Source organism: Xenopus tropicalis, chromosome 3, assembly GCF_000004195.4.
Source record: "Xenopus tropicalis strain Nigerian chromosome 3, UCB_Xtro_10.0, whole genome shotgun sequence".
In the NCBI taxonomy this organism is placed as follows: Eukaryota; Metazoa; Chordata; class Amphibia; order Anura; family Pipidae; genus Xenopus; species Xenopus tropicalis.
The window spans coordinates 117,274,323-117,296,650 of record NC_030679.2 but is presented as its reverse complement, the minus strand read 5'-3'; the positions used below and the strand labels follow the sequence as shown (position 1 = coordinate 117,296,650).

General features: G+C 41.9%; 1 protein-coding gene across 3 annotated transcripts in view; it reads right to left on the bottom strand.

The window, feature by feature from the left end:
* Positions 1 to 972: 972 nt before the first annotated feature.
* Positions 973 to 22,328, bottom strand: part of smad6 (SMAD family member 6) — a 32,481-nt gene continuing 11,125 nt past the window's right edge. The window contains exons 2-4 of one of the 3 annotated variants that reach the window (XM_004912669.4): positions 16,046 to 16,102; positions 11,722 to 11,805; positions 973 to 2,286 (exon numbers count right to left, since the gene is read on the bottom strand). In XM_004912669.4, the coding sequence (XP_004912726.1) occupies positions 1,748 to 2,286; positions 11,722 to 11,805; positions 16,046 to 16,102 (680 nt within the window). In that variant the 3' untranslated portion in view covers positions 973 to 1,747. The remainder of the gene's footprint in view (positions 2,287 to 11,721; positions 11,806 to 16,045; positions 16,103 to 22,328) is intronic. The other 2 variants (XM_002938352.5, XM_004912670.4) reach the window with 2 other exon arrangements.

The following is a 22,328-nucleotide window of genomic DNA, read 5'->3' as shown; positions in this document are numbered from 1 at the left end:
CATTTCATCACATGCAAGGCTGCACACTCATCTGCTTCTATGCCCACTGTCCCCAAATGCATTATTGATTACATGCCAGGTATTGCTTAACTAAAATCCCCAGCATCCTTAGCCGGTGAGCTGTAGTTCCCCCACTGCTGGCAGGGAGTTGTTTAGCAAAGGGTGAATCATTTGCAGCACTGGTGGTCTTTGATGCAAATGCCAGCATTATAATTAGTTACAAGTTTCTGCTCTGTGAATAAGCCAGAGAAACGGAATCATTTATTAGATGCCCCTAATGTTCACTGCACAGAAAAAAAAGGAACAGTAAAAATCAAAATCAGCCATTGCTTCTTGCCTCAGTGGCTAAAGGAGAGAGAAAATCAGGAGCCAACACAGCAAGCTTCTGAGCTGCCACTCATTTTTCCTGGAGTTTAATTTAATTGTCTGCTGAACGCCAAATTCTCATTTCTGCAATAATAATAATGTTATGTTGCAGTGCCCCAGGGGGGTACAGTATCAGCTGAGCCGACATCTCAAAGAGGAGTCTTCCTTATAGAGAATTGGTCACATTCTAGCCCTACAGCCATCACTGTCAATATTCCAACTGCAGAACTGCTGTACAAGGAGTCTATGTTTGCCATCCCTGCCACCAAAGGCAACTTCTCCCGTTAGCCCATAAAATACTGGCATACTTTTCCATTATATAGGTGCCCTCACTGAGTTTCACCAGGCTAGATTTGGCCCTTTGTATGATTTGACATGCCTATCCTAAAACAAGATGAACACCATAATGGACCGAATCCTATTAGCCCCATCACTTTATGATCACTAGCTAGGGGATGTTAGTGCAAGAAGCTGACACCATAGAAATGCATAAAAAAAAAAAAAAAATAAGATTTGCCCCTTCTGCTAAAACAAACCAGTGTAGATATGATATCAAACAATGTGCTATATAGAAAGCCCTGGAGACTCTATGAAGTACAAGAAACATAAAAGCCAAAGTGCATTTTATTGTATTTTAGTTCATATACACATTGCACCATACATAAATAATTACATTGTAAAAATGACTCCATATTTACAGGTATAATATATATATTTCCATATAATATATAAACATTTTATATTAAATCTAGATCATGATGCTCGTGAGAGTCCTTTGTGGTGGTGAATCTGTGGTTTTTATGGGTTAGTTTTACTCTGTGCTGCAGAACAGAAGAATGAACCCCATAACTTCTAGAGGCTTTCATCACATGGCAGAATAGCATAGAAAAATGAATAGCAAAGGATTCTGCAGTTCTGCAGCACCAAAGGAATTCAACAACATGGCACCTGATGTATGTATTATGGCAACAGGAAGACAGCACCATTCTGTGGGCAGAGGGAGGCATGCCTTTAACCCAATCTGTGATGGAGACCCAAGCAGTGGGCACAAGTGAGCAATGCTGAAGGTACAGCATGCAGCAAATAACATGCGCCTCTGCTGGTCTCATGAGAGGCTGCAATTATTCTATGTAAAAAGGAAGAGCTGGATTCCTTTCTCACTTTAATTCTTTCAGGTGTAACTGCTGCCAAAGGCACCATCTTCAGACAGAGAGGTGTGAAATGCGTTGTCAATACATATTGTGCAGTGCTATTAGCTGCTTAAATACCTGCATACCCCTCTTTCAGGGAAGAGTTAAACATTGGCTCGTACACACTCTGTTATCTGCTCAAAGTGAAGAAAAAACACATCCTTCCTTAGGGATAAAGCCAACACAGGCCACTATCGTCCCAGTAGGACCTCCAGCCAGCAGGGGCAAGAGGTGATCATCTGGCGGGAATAACATGGGCCCCAGCCCTTGGCAAAGCTGATGCGGACACTGTGGGGATCATAGGGTCCATCTGTATGTTCTGGTGGAGTTGGGTGATGCCGCAGAACACAGGACTTTTTGTAATCAAACACTTTGAGGGAGTATCCAGGCATCACCTTTCTCACCACTAGGGGGCGGCAGGCAGGTGCATCTAAGGTGGGTGAGTTGACGAATATGGGATGATCGCTGCGGTTGTAAGCCCACACACCATCAGCCTCTCGGCTCAGTACTATTCCAAGTCCAATCTTCCCCCGTGTCCTGGCTGCTGCCTCACTCCGGTTTTCCAGATTCAGCTGGCCCAGACAGAAGCCGCTTCCCTGAGGTAGATCATAGAAAATGCTTACTGAAGGCTGGCACACTGCATAGAGACGGCCCACGCGAGTACGATGCTCCCAGTATGCAACGCTGCACCAGTGGCCCTGTTTGCTCATGTCAGGAGACAGGCTTGTGTCTGTAAAGAGAGACATAAAATGCATTTTTAGAATTCTGCCGCAAACATCAAAGTCTACAAGGCCACATAATACGGACACCTTGCCCTAAACAGTCGATATAAAAGTAAAAAAAGCCTGGACAAAAGATTCCACAATCCGAGCTAAATGGGTGATTATGTGCAATCTAGTGGCAGAGTAATGGCTCAGCGCACAGCATGCAGGTATGTACATGTGAGCACTAGGCCCTGGCACACTGTCAGGCACATCTCCGGCAATTTCAGCTCTATATTGTGCTGGTATTCCTGCCATATAAATTCTGCTCATGTACATATAACGCTCTAATCCTCATTTGCTGTAGAATGCCACTCCTAGCAGTTACTGAGAGTTGTAGTTCCCAACAGCTAAAGGGATTTCTGCAACTCCTAGCACTTACGGAGAGCTAGAGGGATTTCGGCCTGGCGCTGCTGCTAGAGATGAAAAGCAGGAGCTGATAAGGGTCAGCATGCCAGACTCAATACCCTACTTTGGGCCCCTCACACAGGAAGCTGCTTCGTCCTGCTCCTGCGGCCACTGAAAGGAAAGTAGGGCAAGGGGAAGGGTCAGTGCGGATGATAGTGACACAGTTAGAATTATCAGAAGCAATGTTGCCCACTGAGCTGTGCATCTGGTGCAGCAAGGAGAACACAGAGCCAAGCCATTTTAAAGGGTTAATTCACTCTCAGAAACAAACTGGAGACAGTAGGTCGGATGTGGCCCTCAGTCTGCCAATAGAATCCATAGATTTCTTATTATAACCACAAGCTTTTGATAGAACTTGGCCCTAGAAAATCAGGTTCTGGGCCCACAACATGAAAGTGGGGCAGCACTGCTCTTTGATACATGAGCTGATGGTATTTCTCAGCAGCTTCAGCCTATGGGCCAGGCTTTCTATAGCATGTACTGGAGCAATTTAATGCATTAGTTGCTGCCATTTCCCAGCTAACAATGTTAGATACAAAGATTACTGATGGAATTTATATTAACTGTTAAAAATAGAAAAATCTGAAAAAGTAAATATTTGTGATGTACTATATTGAGAAGGTGAATTAACGTGTATTAACTAATAACATCCTTCTTAAATCCCCCTCCAAAGGCAACCTAGGATGTGTCCCCGCCATACACAGTATGCTGCAGCCCCAATTTTGAAGGCAGAACCATAGGATTCCTGTGCGGGGCTCACTCCTTCCTGCTGCTCTAACTGGAAAGTCTGTGACAGAGACTTGGAGAGGACATCAAAGAACACAGTGTCTGACAGAGGAAAGAGACGTCTCCTGCAGAGCGGGCACATCCCAAATCTTCCGAGTTTTCCTGGCAAGGAAGGGGGCAGGGTAACCCTTTTCATGCCAGGGAATGTGGAAGCCAGGGGTCTGAGTGAGGAGGGATTACAGCAGGAGTGCTCCATTTGCGCTGCAGGGAGTAAATCTGCAACTGATTTGAGGAGAATAGTGTGCAACTGTGCATCTTGCCTTAATGCTCTTGTTTTTTGCAACAAACTGAAGTTATTAAAGACCCACTATACTGACCAATTATGGCATGATATTCACACAGCACAAACTCATTACTCAGTGGAGTTTGCATTCATTTTCTTTAAATGTTTAATAATATGTTTGTATGAATAAGAGTTATTATCCTGTTTCAGGCAACCTGCCTGCTCCTCCAAAGACCAGAGAAGCTTAGTGGCTAGAAAATTATACAGGTATAGGATCTATTATCTTTAATGCTTGGGACCTGGGGTTTCCCAGATCTTCCCATAATTTGGATCTCCATACCTAGAGGGCTCAGGTACATGGGGAGATTAGTCGCCCGCGACAAATCTCCCTTGTTGCGGCCGACTAATCTCCCCGATCTGACATCCCACCGGCGAAAATGTAAGTCACCAGTGGGATGGCATACGCGCCGGTGGGATGTCATATTGGGGAGATTAGTCGCCCGCAACAAGGGAGATTTGTTGCGGGCGACTAATCTCCCCGTGTACCAGAGCCCTAAGCCTGTTGAAAATAATTTCATTAATTAAACCCAAAAGGATTGCTTTGCTATCAAATGTAGCACAATCAGAGCAGGTATGAGTATGCACAGTTAGAACATCGTTAGGGAAGACAACAGGATTAAAAAAAACTTTGGAATAATTGGTCCTTCCTCTCACAGGTATGGGGTTGCCTGTGGCTGATACAGTAAGCCCAATGCATAAGGTACACGTTTACTTGCTAAATATTTGTATGATCACTGCTACTAATATCAATGGTCTTGCCTAAGCTGCCTCTGTCAGGCTGCCCATAGAACTTCTCTTATAAAACTCCAGTAGCACTCATTGTGTTATAATCTCCTTGCAAGAAACCTGAACTGGAGGGCCTGGGAGAGAATTAACCAGAAATATTTTTTTAGGTGTTCTGACATTCTTAAGCAAAAAAAGTGATGCTTTTATACAGCAGATCTATCATTCAGAACTCCTTCGGCTTCTGGGGTTTGCCACTAATACAAATAATTTGCTATACCAAAATGTAGTCTCACGTATATTGTTGTACCACTTTACACTGGATAAAGAGACACAGAACACTACCATATATTCTCTACTTCTGATACACAGTAGTGTTGACTTCTGCATTCACACAGCAGTGTGAGCACTTCACAATAATCCCTCATCCCCATGATTTGAGGAACAATTGTAGAGACATGATGCTGCCCTATGTAAATCAAGAAAGAAGCTTTACATAAGTAAAGGAGAACAAACCCCTAAGTTGAGGAGAAAGCTGTGCTTAAGAAGAACAAACTCCTACATTTTTTGTTGATGAAGTCGTTTACTGCTGAACTTTACTTTTTCCAGCTTTTCCAAATGACTCTTTTTGCATTATTAAGTGTTTAAGACTTCCTGCCTCCCCCCCTTTACTTTGCCATCAAAGTGTTCTAGCTCAGCCCACTGCTTAAGAATCTGAATTCCTGGGATGTAATCTAAACTAACAAACAAGGGGGTAAAAGTGCCTAACCATGAACGTGTCAGTCATCAGACTGAGTTAGAGCAGAGGAGAAAACACTGGTCTGGGCAATGTACCACTGTGACACTTCCATGGGAAGGCGCTTGTGCCTCCTGTGTATTCCTTTATATCACAATCCAGAGACAAAACAGCAGCCCAAACCCCAAAAAAAAAAATAAACAGTACCCAACTGTACATAATATAGACCATTTAAAAGGGGGAAACAACGTATTTATATGCTCCCAAAGGAAAAACACTCATGCCACAGTCAGACTATAAATGTATAGATGACTGACTATATATAAAATTCTGTACATGACTGCATTAGCAATAATGCCTAACAAATATTCCCTCTATAGCAAATCTATTCTGATACTAACCCTTATATGCCAGTTTATTGATGCATTTGATAAAAGCTCAAGGTAAACATTTATTAGGCTTAATAGTGTCTCCTAACTGTGTAAATAAGGATAAGGGAAAATCTAGACACAGACTGTACTGAAAGAAGCAGAGAGCAAATTCCTGCTGCTAAAGGCATATAAAAGGGGGAGGATTTAGGAGTTCTTCCCCTGACTGATCAACTTCAATGATATTATTTCAGCCCAGTATACACAGAGATTCCCCTCCTTGCTGGGTCAGGATCCTGCGGTCTGGGCTTAGCAGAGCTTTGGTTTAGAAGTAGGATAAAAGCAGGATGTTTGGCTGAGGTCTCCCTGCCCTCAAATAAACATCCCAAACACAGGCCAGGCAGTGTGGAAAGGCTGACTCCTTTCTGCATTGCTCCCATATCTCCCTGAATGGCCCCAGCTGAGAGAAGTGCTCATCTGAAAGGAAATCTAGGAGCAGAGGGAGATGGAGCTGTAATTATTGTGGGGAAGAGAGAGAAGGGGCAGGAATGTACAGATGAGGCCATGCCGATGACAAGGGTGTAAACCTTAAGGCAGAGGCAACATGAGAGAATTTCACCAGCGCTAGAAATATGCGCTAGAAATGGGCAGATAATCAGAGAAAGGCAGCTTGTATACGGGTGCTAAAACTAGTATTCTAGAACTTTAGAATCCTGCAATACTGGCATAGAGGGTGACCCTGACATAGCTAGCTCCTTACTGACATTACTCCTAGCTCCTTACTGTGACATTATACAGAACAACTGGGGATGATCTAGTTGCTCACATGGGCCCCAGATTAAAGGCAATGCCGTACAATGGGTCCTATAGCCCGAGAATTAAAACAGAAATGTAATTAAGAGGATCAGAGATCATGTGACACAAAAGAGCCAGAATAAGAGGGCTATTTTGCAATGAAGTTTGCTTGCGAGTGCCACAAACACAACCCTAGCCATTACCTAGAATCTGATCTAAGACAATTTCTTGCATTTATCCTGAGGTGGGGTGCAGTGTCTAGAAAATGCCACGTGTACCATTGCCTTAGGGCTCTACGGCTGCAAAGCAAGGAAGATTACAGCCTCTTGTACAAAGGCAGACATAGGATTCAGGGACTGCGGGTAATTACAGTGGAAACATGAATAACTGCAAACCATATACTGTAATTGGAGCCTTTTGACTTACAAGGCCAACATTTCTCTAGAATAAGCAGCTAGATTTCTTTCCTGTAAAAAAAGGAGTAACATTTGGGGAATATTCTCTTTAACGCGGTTTTCCACGTTCTCATTAATGCCAAAATAAAATACAGCTGGCCGTACATGCTCAGGTCTGGAAAGGGCAATTTGGCCAATTTCAACCACACTGCCCAAATATACCAATAGTCAATTATTTTTTTTATACAAAAAAAAAAATAAAAAAAATTATATTTTATACAATAAAGATTTTGCTACTAGGGTAAGAATCCCAAATCCCAGAGACAATACTTTTATTTAAGTGAATTTTTCTAAACCATTAAATGAAACACAGAGATTAGTGTGCTGTGCATACAGTATACTCTGACCTTGTATTGTTCTGCCAATTTAAGGGAAACTAGGCAATATTTAAACATATTAATGAGCCACAGTATAAACCTTTATTTCTTTGTTCTCAACGGTTTGTTAATAGAAAGCCAAACTGCATCAGATCATGTAATTGCTCTGAGAAGGAGAAGCTACTACACTGTGTATGCAATTGCCTACGGGTATCGAATTGCTAAATGGCCAGAATTCCCAGGTAACAATTAGTGCGCATATAAAAAGGCAATTTGCATCTGCATAAAATAAATAACTAAAAGAATGTGGGTGCAAGCATGTGCCGCCTCTTGCACCCAAATGAAAACAGATTATTATATAACAGGGCCACGTGACTGAGCAAAATATCACTCCTGTGCCAGGTATGAAATGCCAGCGGCAGAAGACAAACACGGCCTTGAGAAAGCAAACAATGTTATCTTGCAGTTGTGCTTGGAAGCGGCAGCCAGGCCTAAGGAATTCCTCAGAACCTGGTACTTTTCTGAGCAGAGTGAGCAGGAATCTGTCAGCTTCTGTTTAGGTTACACCTCCTCATAACTGCCAGCAGATATAAACACTCTGTGTGCAACCGGTACAATCCCTGCCTACTTATGTGCCTCTATCCAAAAGGCCAGCATTTAGCTGACTTTAAAATTTGTTCTTACAGGGGACACCCAATTTTAGGCTCAGTCTCATATACAGCACTAAACCTGGAAATAAGTTCTGTGGTAATTAAAATAAAATGCAAAAATTTAAAATATTACATACATTCATTCATTCATGCAGCAATGCCACCAAGTATGCACATTTGTCATATCAGATGGGTGTCCCATATAGTCCCAATAAGCCAAGAACAGGAGGACACTGGGCTGTGGACTGTCCCCCAAAGGGGATATTCCAGCCTGCCTGTTATCAAAATAAGCTCTAATACTGCCAGCTATGGAACAAATGAAGAAGTCAGACTCTACCAGTGTATGGCTACCATTAGCTCTGAGCAAGCCTCCATTCTTCAGAGGCTGGGTAGCCACGGGTCACTGTTGTGTCAGAATACTTTTGCAAGTTACAAGCAAGGGAGCACTTTTGATGTAATTTGGGATGTGCAGCCCCCTGAAACTGGACTGATACGGGCAGGAACAACACCCTACATTATCTAATAGTCTGCACTATCCTATAAAGCACAACAAAGGTATCCCACTGTACTGAACCTAATTTAAACAGTGTACAAAGAGCACTATGGTTTTACACATCCCCCTTACCTTTGTTACTCTGTTCACCCTCCCAGTTCATTCCAAGCGTAATGAATTCTTCCCCCTTAATTGCTTTAAATAGAATAAGGGAAGCAATTTTCCATGTACAGTTCCTGCTCTTGATCAGTAAGTGAGAAGCACAAAGTAAAACTGCATGGTAGTCAGCAAATTATCCAAATTCTCTAAAGCTATGAAATGCTTTATGCATGACCCTGTGATTGCTACAACGTGCTACTTTTTATACAACCAGTTAACATTATAGTGTTATTGTATGTGCCTCTACATCATTGCAGTCACCCAAACAACGTAGATATAAAAAAAGCCAATATTACACATGTAACATGGCTATCTTTTAATCTGAGGTATCAGGTATGTCTTGGTAAAAGAAAAATACATTAATTTTTTTTGGAAGTTTAGACGGTATTTGTGCAGCTTTTTTATGTAAGCCCAACTTTAAAAGTTTACTGGCTTGCCAGTTACTGAATTTGGACAGTTGTGCCACAAAACAAGCCAGACAAACAGAGCTTGCATGGGAAAGGAGTGATTCCTAAAAATAATGCAAAGGGGAAACAATAAAATCTAAAAGATGTGCCATGGTTTGCGCTACAGTTAAAAGGGAACAATCACAAAATACATTTTTATGGTACTGAAAATATAACGTCTAGACACACATTTTGATAATTTATAGCTTTTAGAAATTTTGCACCGTTACAAAGTTATTACTAATTGGTCTGTAGCATTTACTTGCTACAAGTATCAATGCCCAGCCCATGTGGGGAAAGGCTGAACTGTCCCAGATGGCATATAGCAAAACAAGGGAAAATTTTTGCACAAACACTGTAATTTTGCAGTGTAAGTATAGAGGAAGCAGTAATAAAAAAAAATAAAAATTCTAATGAATGGTAATGGATAATAACCCTGCCTGAAGCTGGTCCAGTCCGTGTATTCGTAAGAAATGCCCATATATTTTATCAATTATTTTCCATACATATAAAGAGTGACTACAATGTTATTGCACAAACAGTAATGCAAGTTACTGTTCCTACAACATTTATTTATACAAAAGGCAAATTGTAGTTTTATGGGAATGTGCAAGTGGATGCCCTAAAGTTACTCCCACATCACCTGGCAGCTAACTTGGCCTGTATGATTCCAATTGCTGAGCCTTCATAGCAAATAACTCGATTGCTGCTGCTCAGCAAAGAAAAAGCAAGTGATATGTGGCTTCTTTCATGTTTTTCTCATACATAACTAAGAAAATGTTCTGAGTGTTTGTTACTGAGTGAGTGGGGCGGAAAGTGCCAGATAATGTAAGGGCGAATTGGGTTGAATATATCTTCTCCAAAGTCTTCCAAGTTTTCTATCAGATAGGAAAGATGAGCAGGTGGGGGTTGAACGTTAGATGTCAGTCAAGAATGGTTGGACCCCTCCCACTCCTCCCTGCTCAGAACACAAGCTGCCTGTCAGAACTGAGCCAAGTTAAGTAGAGTCCCATTCATGATCGCTCCCCTTTTCCTCCTTTGCCCTGGCTGGGGACCAGTCAGTTGAGAGTAAAATGAATGTGCCGCTGCACTCCTTACCCAATGGAACTATCATCCACAGATTTAACTTAATTTGAACGGACAGGGTCCACCAGAAAGAAAAAAATCTTCAGGGGACTGGCACAGACCCTTGGGCAGCCACTCCTTGCTCATTTGTTTGCAGCAGGCACAAAGTTTAAGCTGCAGAAGGGGCTGGGGAGGGGGACTACTATACTGAAGACAAAAGAGTCCAGGCCCCCCATATTCCCTCTGGTGGTTTTCTGTATGGTATTTAAGTCACTGCCTATACATTTTTGATAGCTGTACAAGTGTGCTATAAACCAAGCAATTCCAGTTAGCTATAACGTGAGACACTCCTTGCATGAAACCCACCAAGTACCACTGCCCTAAAGAGAACGTGTGAATAAATATCTTACTCTCCTCTAAAAGTTACTCTAAGCACAAGTACATACAAAACAATTCCAATCTAAGTGTTCTGCTAAATTCAATCCATGCAAATGTGACCTGCACAAACATCTTAACAACGAGGCAGTGATTCAGAGGGCTCGTGCGTCCCTCGGGGTAGCAGGATATGCGCAAGATATAGTCCTTCTAGTAATGGGTAGTATTGTCACACATCATATAAACACTTGGCACACATCTGTAATTATGGAAAGCCAAACACATCAATAGCAAAACAATTAACTTCTTAAGTCCTATTTAGCATCTTACCCAAACTGATAGGGCTTTTAGAAGAGCAAACATGCATTGTCCCCACTCATGCATTAATTGGCCTTCATGCTTAGCCCCAAGCTAAAACTTCAGGGCCCCAACGACAGAGAGCTGCACAGTTTGGGGAACTACTGCCTTAGGGGCACGCAAAGCAGAGGACAGGAGGGACAGGTGAATGTGAATTGAGATTGAGGATGAATGCTTATTTACACATCAAAACCTCTACAACACACATTTAAGCCACAAGCAACATGGATCCAAACTAGAAAAACCTGTTTACAACACTTTAAGCTGAGGAGACTTAGGCTGATGGCATAAGAAGAACATTCTCAGCCAGCTGTAAAAGTGCCTGAACTCGTCACTACAGAGTCCCATTAAGAGGGCCCATGCTTTACTCAGGGTGGCAAGATATTTGCAAGGGCTTAGAATGGGAAATATGGGATTGTGATGATACTGCCATTTTTTTTTTTTTTTTTAGAGTGAAAACGCCTCACCAAGATTTTTTTCTGCTGTGAAGTAATCAATTAGATGTATTCTATGCAATTTAGTTATCTATACTTGTTGGCGAATTGCAGTCAGCCATTATCTCACAGGCAATTTGACCACATAAAATGAAAATAGTTAATGTGAAGCCAGCTTTAGCCATGGTCTACATAAGCATATACTAAAGCCACAATTAATGGCAGCCACTTATGATTAAAAACTATAAAGTAGAAAACTACTGTGTTCTATTAGTAAATTACTATCACAAGGGGTCTGACTAGATAAGGCCATCAAAGGCATCTATACTGCCCCTACCCTGCCTATGGGCTGCACAGACTGCTGGGCCTGGTGCTACTGAGCATGCACCAAAAAACTGATAGTAGCATTTTATATGACCGTCTTAAGTTTATTCTCTTTAAAAACATTAACAAAAAAGCAAATAATTCTGGCCTATAACATATAGCATATTTCCTTTTCATTAGTCATTTGAAGGTAAAGAAAAAAGGCAAGGACAATTAAACTCAATGCTCACTGGATGCCGACGTACCAGATATATCTCCAGCTGTGATGCACAGTGAGTTGGAGGCTTCCATTTCAGTGTATGAATCGGAGAGATCTGATAACAGAAGGCAGAGAAAAATGTGTTAGTGAAGTGTCCTCTGAATTGATAAATTTGTTAAAGCACATTATTATCTGGTCTTGCTCTCTCTTGAGTCTGACATGTTATATAGCTCATACTGGCTGAGACCAGTGTCTACCAAAAGGCCTGATGAATATTTTGTATTTATGTGCTCTGACATTGTTAGTTTATGGTATTATTATACTTTATTTGTATAGTGCTGACATAGGCCTCAACACCTTTACAGTGATTATACATCATTTACATTAGTCCCTGCCCACAGTGCAGTTTACAATATAAGGTCTCTTTCACATTTACAAAGTCTATGCTCATGTATCAGGAGGCAACCAACCTTCCTGTATGTTTTTGGAGTGCAGGAGAAAACCCATGCAAGCACAGAGAACATACAGATGTCTGATAGCGTTCTGGTTGGAATCTAACCTAGGACCCCATCACTGCAGTGCTTACTACTGCACCACCAAGCCGTTATTTCATGTACTAATGTACAGCTCCAATTAACAGATGAAATGCACAGCCTTTGAGCAGAGCAAGATCCTGATCCATAGAGCTTACAATCTCAGCAGACTTTAGAAGCAGAGAGATACACAGAACAATATAATTCATTAGACTTCTCCGAATCGCACAACCCATCCATTTTTATAAAGTAAGGGTGCCAAAGGCGCTACAGAGCGACTGCAGTCTGCCACTGGTCTAACCAATGAGCCTTCTATAAAATAAATGAAATCTGTTGCCCAGGTTGACCTCCTGCTGTCATGTGAATTATCTACAATCTCTGGCTCCAACTGTTACTCCCTTCTAGATGCCACCTGTCAATGGCTACTGTTGGATGCTGGGAGCAGTAGTTCAACAACTGGAGTGCTGCCATCTGAATCTCCCTGAGTTGCATCCTCCCCCCCCCCACCCTCCCTTTTTCTGTAGCATGTCAAATTTCAACTGCCCTGACCACAAAGCAGGCTGGGACACGGTACTGGGAGGATAAGGTTACACAAAGCTTTTAAATGCTTCATAGTTACCATACTTAATTACCGACATTAACATTCTTGAAGCTGTTTATTCTTGCAGTGTTCCTTCCTTCCTCCCTCTGCTACTGAAGCACAAGAAACTTTGTTTTAACAAGTTGCCTGCATTGTTCCTTCTCCATTAAAAACACACACCATACAAAGTCCTTAACCCTTGACTGAAAGAGTCTTTAAACAACACGCAGAGTGAGGCCTCAGTTTAACCCCCTCACTGACACAGAACTCTGGGCTAATTGGATCTATTGGTAAACCAAAATAATAGTGAAACAATGAAGCAAGCCGGTCCTGCCCTGCCTTATGACGACCATACACGTCTCCTGATATTCCCACCTTAGGTGGGCGATATCAGGCTAATTTGATCAGGCCAAATGATCAAATTAAATCGGCAGGAATAGGCAGAGTCAGACTGAGGACAACATCAAAGAGCTGTGCGGACCTCGTTTCAATGGAAATCTTAGGCCAGATGTCTGTCAGCTGAAATGGCAGCTAAAATCTGCCTGTGTATGGCCACCTTTAGCCATCAGGGACAGATAACTACTCTGTAACAGCTGAAGCACCGATTCTAGGTCTATACCTAAGGTCCCACGACAGAGTAAAGGTGGCCACACACTTGGCAATTTGCGATCTTTTGTGCGACCATCGCACGAAAGATTGTTCAATCGGCCACTAACGTTCAGGGCCGAAACGGCAGATAAGGAGGTGGAAACAATAGGATTTCTACCTCCTTCTGCCGATTCAGCCCTGAAGGCAGATTTTGCTCAGGCGCCTTCTATGGCGCCCGATCAAAATCTTTTAACCCGCCCGATCGGCGAGTCGACCGATATCAGCAGCCTCCTGCTTTATCGGTCGACCCGCCGACTTGCCATACACGCAAGGAATATCGTACGAAACAAGGTTTTGTACGATATTATCGGTGTGTGTATGGCCAGCTTAACACAATTTGACTACAACTGGTGCAACTTGCTGTGTGGTTTTATTAACCCAAATCATTCTAAATAACCAACACACGGTCACACAGCCTAGAAAAGGAGACCAAGCTGAAATAAAATTATTCTGGACCAGTGGAATAAATGTCCAAGCAATCTCTCATTTAATACTGCATTGTCACATGACATAAGCCAACCTAAAGGGCCAGAAGTCTATTACATTGGCAAGTCTGAAATCAAAACCAAAAGATATGTCTAACAATATTTGTGCACTACATTTAAATTGTGTGTACAGGTTCTGCATTTAGTACCAGTGATTTGGTAGAAAGCAAGAATGCTATTGTTTTTAGCACAGTCTGGCCACTTAAGGTTCCTCTGATAAGGATCAGTATTGGCTGCCTTACTCAAATGAATCAACAAAATATGCAGACAAAAAAGGTTCCCTGGGCACCAATATGTCCCATTTAACATTTAGAGGAAAACTAAATGTAAAAAAAAAAAAGTGCAAAGAGTTGCCGTATGCATTTTCTAGGGAGCAGCATGTGTGAATGCTGCAATGGCCACACCAACACAAAAGTAATATTCACTAAAAGGTATTGAGCAAGGGCTTTTGGGGGCACTGGACTCATTCTAGTCCCTACGGCAGGGATCCCCAACCTTATTTTTACCTGTGAGCAACATTTTTTTAATGAAAAAAGGGTGGGGAGCAACACAAGCACAAAATCTTTCCAAGTAGGTGACCAATAAGGACTTAGATTGGTCAATTAGTAGCCCAATGTGGACTGGCAGACTACTAGAGGTACTGTTTAGCAGTACAGATGGCCTTCGAAACATGCCTCCAAATAAGAAATTCAAAAATGGGCACCAACTTTGAGGCCACTGGGAGCAACATTAAAGGGGTTGGGGAGCAACATGTTGCTCAGGAGCCACTGGTTGGGGATCACAGCCCTACGGCAATGTACCCACTGCAGCTGTGATATAGCAGCCTTCTTTCACTGCCATCTCCCTCCAAACTCTGACTACATCAGTGAGTGCCATACGTGATGTGTACCTAGCAATGAATAACAGAGACATAAGCCCAAGCAGGGTGCTAAGCAGTGGACATTTGTAAAGTTTCAGGACAGCGGGATTCCGAAATTAGCTTTTGAGAATAACCCTAAACAGTAAACACATCCCCATGTAATGCTTATTAGCACTGGCTAAATCACTGTTCATACAAAGTATCTTGTTAAAGAATTTTTCACTATCCTTCCATACTTGCTCAACTGAGCAGGGTCCTCATTACAACATGTTATCTACCAATATTTACATTTAATGTATGCACTCATCTATTTTACAGTGCTGTAGAATATGCTGGCAATTTATTAACAGTTGACAACAAGAATCTTTATAATTCCTGTTGTGAAAAAACATTTACTGCCTCTAAACCATCATCCGAAGACCCATCAACTTAAATGAATAATGCCAGAAGTAGCTTTTAGGCAACAACACTAAAATTGTATAGGGGGACAAATTCCGCATTTGTGGAAGGGAAGACATTACAATGGGTAAATATTCCTGATTGCTATATAAACAATAGTAAATACTTTAATGAAGACGTGTTGGCTGCATGTTGGCCAAGCCTTCATATGCTTGCCACAGAGAATACTGTATCGGTAACGTTCTTAAATCTTTTGGGGAGACCCTGAGATAGCAGCCAGCTGCAGTAAGGCTGCTGGAAAGAACACAGATCATTTTGCATAATTTTTGTTTTCTTAAATTAAGTCATGTAAAAGTATATCTAGTCATATAAGCCCTTCTGCACAATGCTTTGTCTCAGTCTACTAAATGTGAACCACACAATCCACTCATTTTTGTTTAATCAAGACTCCTTTCATTGGTTTACAGTGCCTGGGCCCTTTTACTCTAGGGATGTCAAATCCACAAGCCATGCAGCTGTGAGCCAGGCCTCCCAGGAAATCTATGGAAACATTTCCAATTCCCTGATTGATTTTATTCAAGCAACATAACATAACATAACATAGCATCAACTGCTCTCATACTGTGCCCTGTACAATCATCATATTGACTACTGGGCTCTATACAGGGATTCCCATGCCCTTCTTTTACTTCTCTACAAACACCTCTAAGGGTCTTGACCATACTTATGCATCGAAAGCTGCTGCCAGTGCCGTATGGTGAATGCAGTGGTTAGCAGTGAGTGGTCAGCAGTGTGAGCACCCAAGTCATTGTCAGCTGGTAATTAGGATGTAATGTGGCATGATGGCTTACCTAGAGGCTTCTGCTCAATTTTCGGAGACAGGCGCGAATAAGGTGGTGGTGGAGACTCTGAAACAAAAAACAATAGTTTATAAATCAGTCACCTGACTTTTGCTTGATACAGAAAGTCATGCACATGAAAAACAATACATACAGTGATGATTGATCTACTCTTAAATCCAGCTGGTGAAGTTGTACCCTGTATCATTTCCCTATAAGACTGGCCTTTAATTCAGTATCTTTAGACAGTAATATATATTTTTGTTAATGCTTAGCAGGAATCTTTTTTTCACGGTTTGTACATGAGTAAGAGCCGTTGCACTTCTTCACATGACAGAGATGTCCCACACGGACGTCTGAGAAGACCTGGGGTGATTCAACATGAAAATGTTTTTTGCGGGCCACATCCAGACCACAAGCCATCAGTTTTACTGCCCTGCCACAACCTATGTTTTTTTTAGGAGGTAAACAATACAATTTCACTTCCAAAACAATGTGAATACAGATATACGTAGATGTAGCGTAGATTACATTGAATGCGGATAGTGTTGGTGGGGAGAAACAGCCAGTTCGGCCTAAAATAAAACTCTCAAAAATACATGTATCTCCCTCCTGCCTAAGCTTCCTTTATCTAAGGGAGTATAAATATTATGGTTCTTTTATATAGTGCCAACACAGTAACACAGCTCTTTACAGTGAACAGAAGATGCCTCAGACAGATGCATTAAGCCTTCAAAGGCATCACCATAGAAAGCTTCCAGAAATCCAGATATGTGCATACTTTGTCTATAGCTGAACTACTGCGCCCATCAACCTTAGCGAGATCAGTTTCCTAAATTAATTATCATTAACCTAGATCATTTACTTGTATTGTGCAGTCTGATAATAAAACAAACAGCAGAGGGAAAAAACTAGCAGGAGGAAACAACAAGATGGGAGTTGACAACCATGATTATTCCTGGATTTTGAGTTTTGCAACTCTTTTAATGAGGAAATAATTTGGTGGTAAAGACTGAAACTAAACAATGATGCTAAGGGAAAAAAAAAAACAAGCCGAATTTGTGCTTATTGTGCTTAAAAGGGTTATATTAATAATACCACCAGAGTAATTATCGGTGGGGGAGAGAGATGACAGGGAAATAAGATAGGATGGAAATTAGAGAGTGAGAGGAGGGGAAGAGGACTCCAGAGACGGGGACTGGAAAGAATAAAGAAAAAATAGAGGAGGAGGGGGGGGGGGAAAAAGGAAGGGAACCAAAGGAAAACACTGAGGGGGGAGCAGAGTCTGGCTTTACTCTCCCAGCTCTTTACATAGTGGGAGTTTTCCTGAAAGAGAATAGATGCCATTTCCTAGGACATAGGCACTGAATGGGAGCTGGAGGGAGGAGTGGGGCCAGAGGAGGACTGCAGCTTTAAGAAAGCAGCTGTAATTGGCGAGATCTCCAGATAAACAGTCATCCCGGCGCCAGCTAAAAAGCAAACTCCAATATTATCACCACTCCTTCTCCTCAACAGCAGAGGGACCTCCTCAGGAAAACACGACGGAGAGTGATCTTATTTCAAAGAGAACCCATGCCAGAGCAAATAACAAACTTCACATTCTCCGATTCCTGGGCTCCTCTCCTGCCCGTGGGACAGCCTCGGCCCCCCTAGAATCATCCCAGGGAAGAAAGGCAACAGTCTCCCAGTCTGGGTTCAGATGCTGACACAGCACAGCCCGTAAACCAGCAGACTTGCCTCTAAACGCTTTTTTCCCTTCCAAACAGTTCTTTAAGCATTAACTTATAACATTACTAAAGCAAAAATAGAATAGAAATATAGGGTTCCTATACATTTTAACCCCATTTGCCCGCATAGAGCTATGGCATATAAAGTTGGTGAAGCTTAAAGGTGGTGCGTGCATGGTGGGAGATGAGGCAACCGATATTGGTCGTCTCGTAATAATGCTGAATCGTCAGATGAGGTAAAGAATCTTTGTTTTTACCTACAGATCTGACGATTCAGCTTTTAACATTAGTAAAGTAGATGAACGATCTTTCCTGTGACCAAAAGTCGTGGGAAAGATGGTAATTGTAGCGTATATAGCCACCTTAAAGGACATGTCAACCCCAAAAATTATTTTTTGCCTAATAAAAGAAAAAACATAATTCTAAGCAACTTTCCAATATCAATTTATTAAAAATTATTAGTGCTGTAAAAGTTATTTGTAAATGTAATTGCTACAGAAAGCAGCATTTGCTGAACTCCTGGTTGTTACTTTTTAAACAATGTTGCAAGTGCCAGGCTCCTCCAGCGAGGCAGGTCTGTAAAATCTGCTGGCATTTGTTACATTGTTTCAAATGCTAGAGTCACCAGGGCAGAGAATAGAAAGGACAGACAAACACTACTTCTAATAGCAGTTATATGTACAAATAACTCAAAGAAAAAAAAAAAAAACCATTACAAATGTGTAATGAATGTATATTGCAAAGTTGCTTAGAACGTTTTCTTTTATTAGGCAAAAAATTATTTTTGCGGTTGAAAATGCAAGCAAGAAAATGCACAACCATCATAATCAGCAGTATTAAAGTAATGGCTTTCTGGGACCAGGATAAAAAGAAGGACAAAAGGCAGTAGCTACTAACTATGCGGGCGAATAACAAAAGATGCATAGAAATAAAGTAAGACGTGCTGCATCACAAACTCAGGATAGTATAACATGGGGGATGCTCTTTTCAGTTTGGGGAAAGATCTTCTATTAGAGCCACAGAACAATTAACTTTATGATCACTGCTTTTTTACATGGGACATAGGAAAAGCAGGAACTCCATTGGTCAGTTTACACTAAACATGGCCATGCAAGGGCCGTTAAAAGCTGCTGATGTACCAAATCTATGGGGCACTCCGACATGCCTAACTGGCCGCTATCTGGGCAGATGTTAATTGGACAGGTTTGAAGAAAACATTGGGGAGAGGACTGCATTGGCTCATTGATTGGGTACATGCCCCAACAGCCCGTGTCCCTGTCATTGTGATATGATCATTTGGCCCTTTCACCTCAAGGTGGTCATATCATTTTATTTTACTGCAAGATGTATGGTTGATGTAAGCTGAACTTTAATAGCAGTGCACTTATTCTCTCCTGGGAGAGGCTAAAACCCCTTCCTACCTGCAACATGCTGGTAGCTGCACCCACATCCCTGCCTGCAATGCACTGCCAGCTGCACCCACATCCCTGCCTGCAATGCACTGCCAGCTGCACCCACATCCCTGCCTGCAATGCACTGCCAGCTGCACCCACATCCCTGCCTGCAATGCACTGCCAGCTGCACCCACATCCCTGCCTGCAATGCACTGCCAGTTGCACCCACATCCCTGCCTGCAATGCACTGCCAGCTGCACAGATGCCCCTTCCTCAAATGCACCTCAGCTGCCTCCCTATTTCTCCTTTATAAGTTCTTCTGGTCCAAGTGGCAGAAACACTGGCATTTTTGGCAGATCAGGCCCACTACCCCCAAATGACCTAACCCTCCGATTTTCCTCTTTTCTCACTAGCTCTACATAGCCATCACAAATTTCTCTGAATGTGTTTATTGTTTTAGTATTGCTTAATGAAAAGATGCCCTACCTTCTGCAATGAAGCACTTCCCCAAAACTTCCACCCACAAAAATTTAGTATAAACCTTTTTAGTTGCATTTCTCTTTTAGCTGCAATATGTTTCCTTCCTGCACTTTGCTGGGGCTACCTCTTTACATATTTATAGACTCTCTTAAGCTAAAGCGGAGGACATTTTGGTAGCTCTTTTGTGTTGATGGCAGGATTCACCCTTTGTAATCCCTACAACCCAAAGTGCCATTATTCCATTGCTCAGGGTTTCATGAGGAGCCACAGAGGAAGAATGAGGAAGAATTGGCTATATACTCAAATAATAACAGAGATGTCAAACAAATGGTAAAATAAGTACTGTGACCAACCAACCCCCTACAGATTCAGAAGGAGTGAGCCAACAGCATCTCCCCCCCCCCCCCCCCCCAGACCTACACACGCCTCGCTGATTGCCTGCTATTCTACAAATGCAGTTCTCAGGCCCCAGATATCCCCTAGAAAGAAATGAATATTCTGTACGCTCTGATTATCCATAACACTGTGTATTTAGCCCCCCAAATTGCACGCACACACGAACACTGTGCACAAACATCATTAACCCTGTGCGTGTAACCGGGATGTATAGAAGGAACTTAGGAATTTAAGTGCCAGTTCCCCAATTATAACTTATTTTATGCTTAAGAGAAATCTGCACAGGTTGCACTAAGGCTTTGACGAGCAAGGAAATGTAAAAAACAAAAAATACACACATTTTAGATCAGAATCTAACTGCCCTTACGCCCCTTTATAAGTGTCCCATTTGATAAAAAATGAGAGTTAAGGAGTCAGAAAGATTATAGGTCTGTACAATGCTGCGTATATAAGTAGCAATATATAAATACATATAAACATCTGCTCTTCACTAAAACTCCTAGCATTCTCCGCCTTTCAACAGAACAAGCATGTACTGGTTGTCATAAGTTACACTTACAATGCATTACTCGCAGGTCCTGGAATAAGGGACAAGGCACACATTATCTACAGATATATTTTCATACTATTATACAGATTTCTGAAACTGCGTTGCTCATTTCCTTAATAAATACAAGCAAATTTCCTTTGCATTCCTTCTGAGACTTGTTAGTTCACAGCAAAAATAGGGCTGGTAAACTGCTCCTTCAAACACACCAGGTTCATTTGGTTTATGCCTACATGGTACTGCCCCAAGTTTCCTCATAGGGCCGAGATTGGGTAGAAAGTCTGGTCCACACTGCCTAACAAATTGGGCATGTATGCCAAGAAGGTCAGTTTTAGAAAAGCTTCCTATCATCCTGCTGATGCACCAAGTTGGTGGGTACATGGTGCACTGGCAGACGTGGAAGTAAAGTAGAATGGTAGCTTGCAAAATATACCACAAAAGGAGATGTATAAGTACATCATATGAAATATAAGGACATTACGGATGCCCTGTTTGTCCCATAAATTAAAACATATGCCTCACGTACAGATAGAGCATCATTACCTCACTAATACCCATGGTCTAGGCAGACAGAAAGATGACAGATAAGTAGATGTGTCCATATGTACTGTTAGAAGACGGGTAATTGCCATCAGTGTCTGTTTAATATAGGTGAGAGGTAAGTGTCTCTGACATCTGGGGAGTGTCAGATGAAAAAGTTATTTGGTTTTTCTCTTGACAGGTCTGTGATGTTTCCCACTAAAGACCTGTTTCTATGTGTAATTATACTAGTGGCCCTGGGCAGGGAAAACAAAGGCCTGCCAGAGATAAGGAATCTTGGAATGAAGGAAGCTCTCCCTATCGGACACCCAGCAGCTATTGCTACAGTTGACAGTTTTAAGGAGAATAAATCCTGGTCTGGCTCTGTGGAACAATTCAGCTTGGGCCTGGGACAACAAGACAAAGAGCAAGCAGTGGAGCGTGGGGCTTTTTTCCCCCTGTACATAAAATGCACTTTATCATTATATCTTAGTATGCTGTTTTATGAGTCACAAATATTTCTACAATAACCAGCACAGCCATTTTATACTGTCTGGGTTATTTAATATTTGGGAATACCATGGATGTCTAGCTTGTGGCCCCAGCAGCATCCACAACCCACACCTTGGAAAAGTAGTATTTTCACAACTACTGGAGAGGAAAAAATCAGATATCGTTAACCTGTAAGATGTAAAACAGAAACATTATGAACTGTACCTTCCAGTATGCCTGGCCAGACCATTAAGCTGTCCATGCACAACAATGAAAAACATAAAGGAAGCCTTATATTCCTCCGCAATCCAATCAATGCTGAATGGAAATGCATGGTATGTTTATAGCATAAGACTAGGCAAACTGTGCTGCGGGACAACAAATGCCTGAAAAAAGTTCACACCTATGTATTGGAAAAGTAACAAACAAGATATTAAATAGGATTCATTGCTGGCTCCTTTGGTATTTGGTAGCCTAGGACTAGTTTTCACAATGGAAGAATACGAACATGGCTCTGAGGAACTCCTGGTGCATTTGGTTGCAGTAATATATAGTTGGCTCAGTTTCCCAGAGTACACAATTCTGTATATCCTGGTGTATGGATGGGGGGAGAAGGAATTTGAAGCCTTAGCAACCCCTGATATTCTAGCCCAAGAGGCCCATAGTGCTGAGGAGGTTAAAGTATTTGAGGCTGCCTTGTTTGCCCAAAGGAATTTAATAACATGCCAAACAAAAAAGAA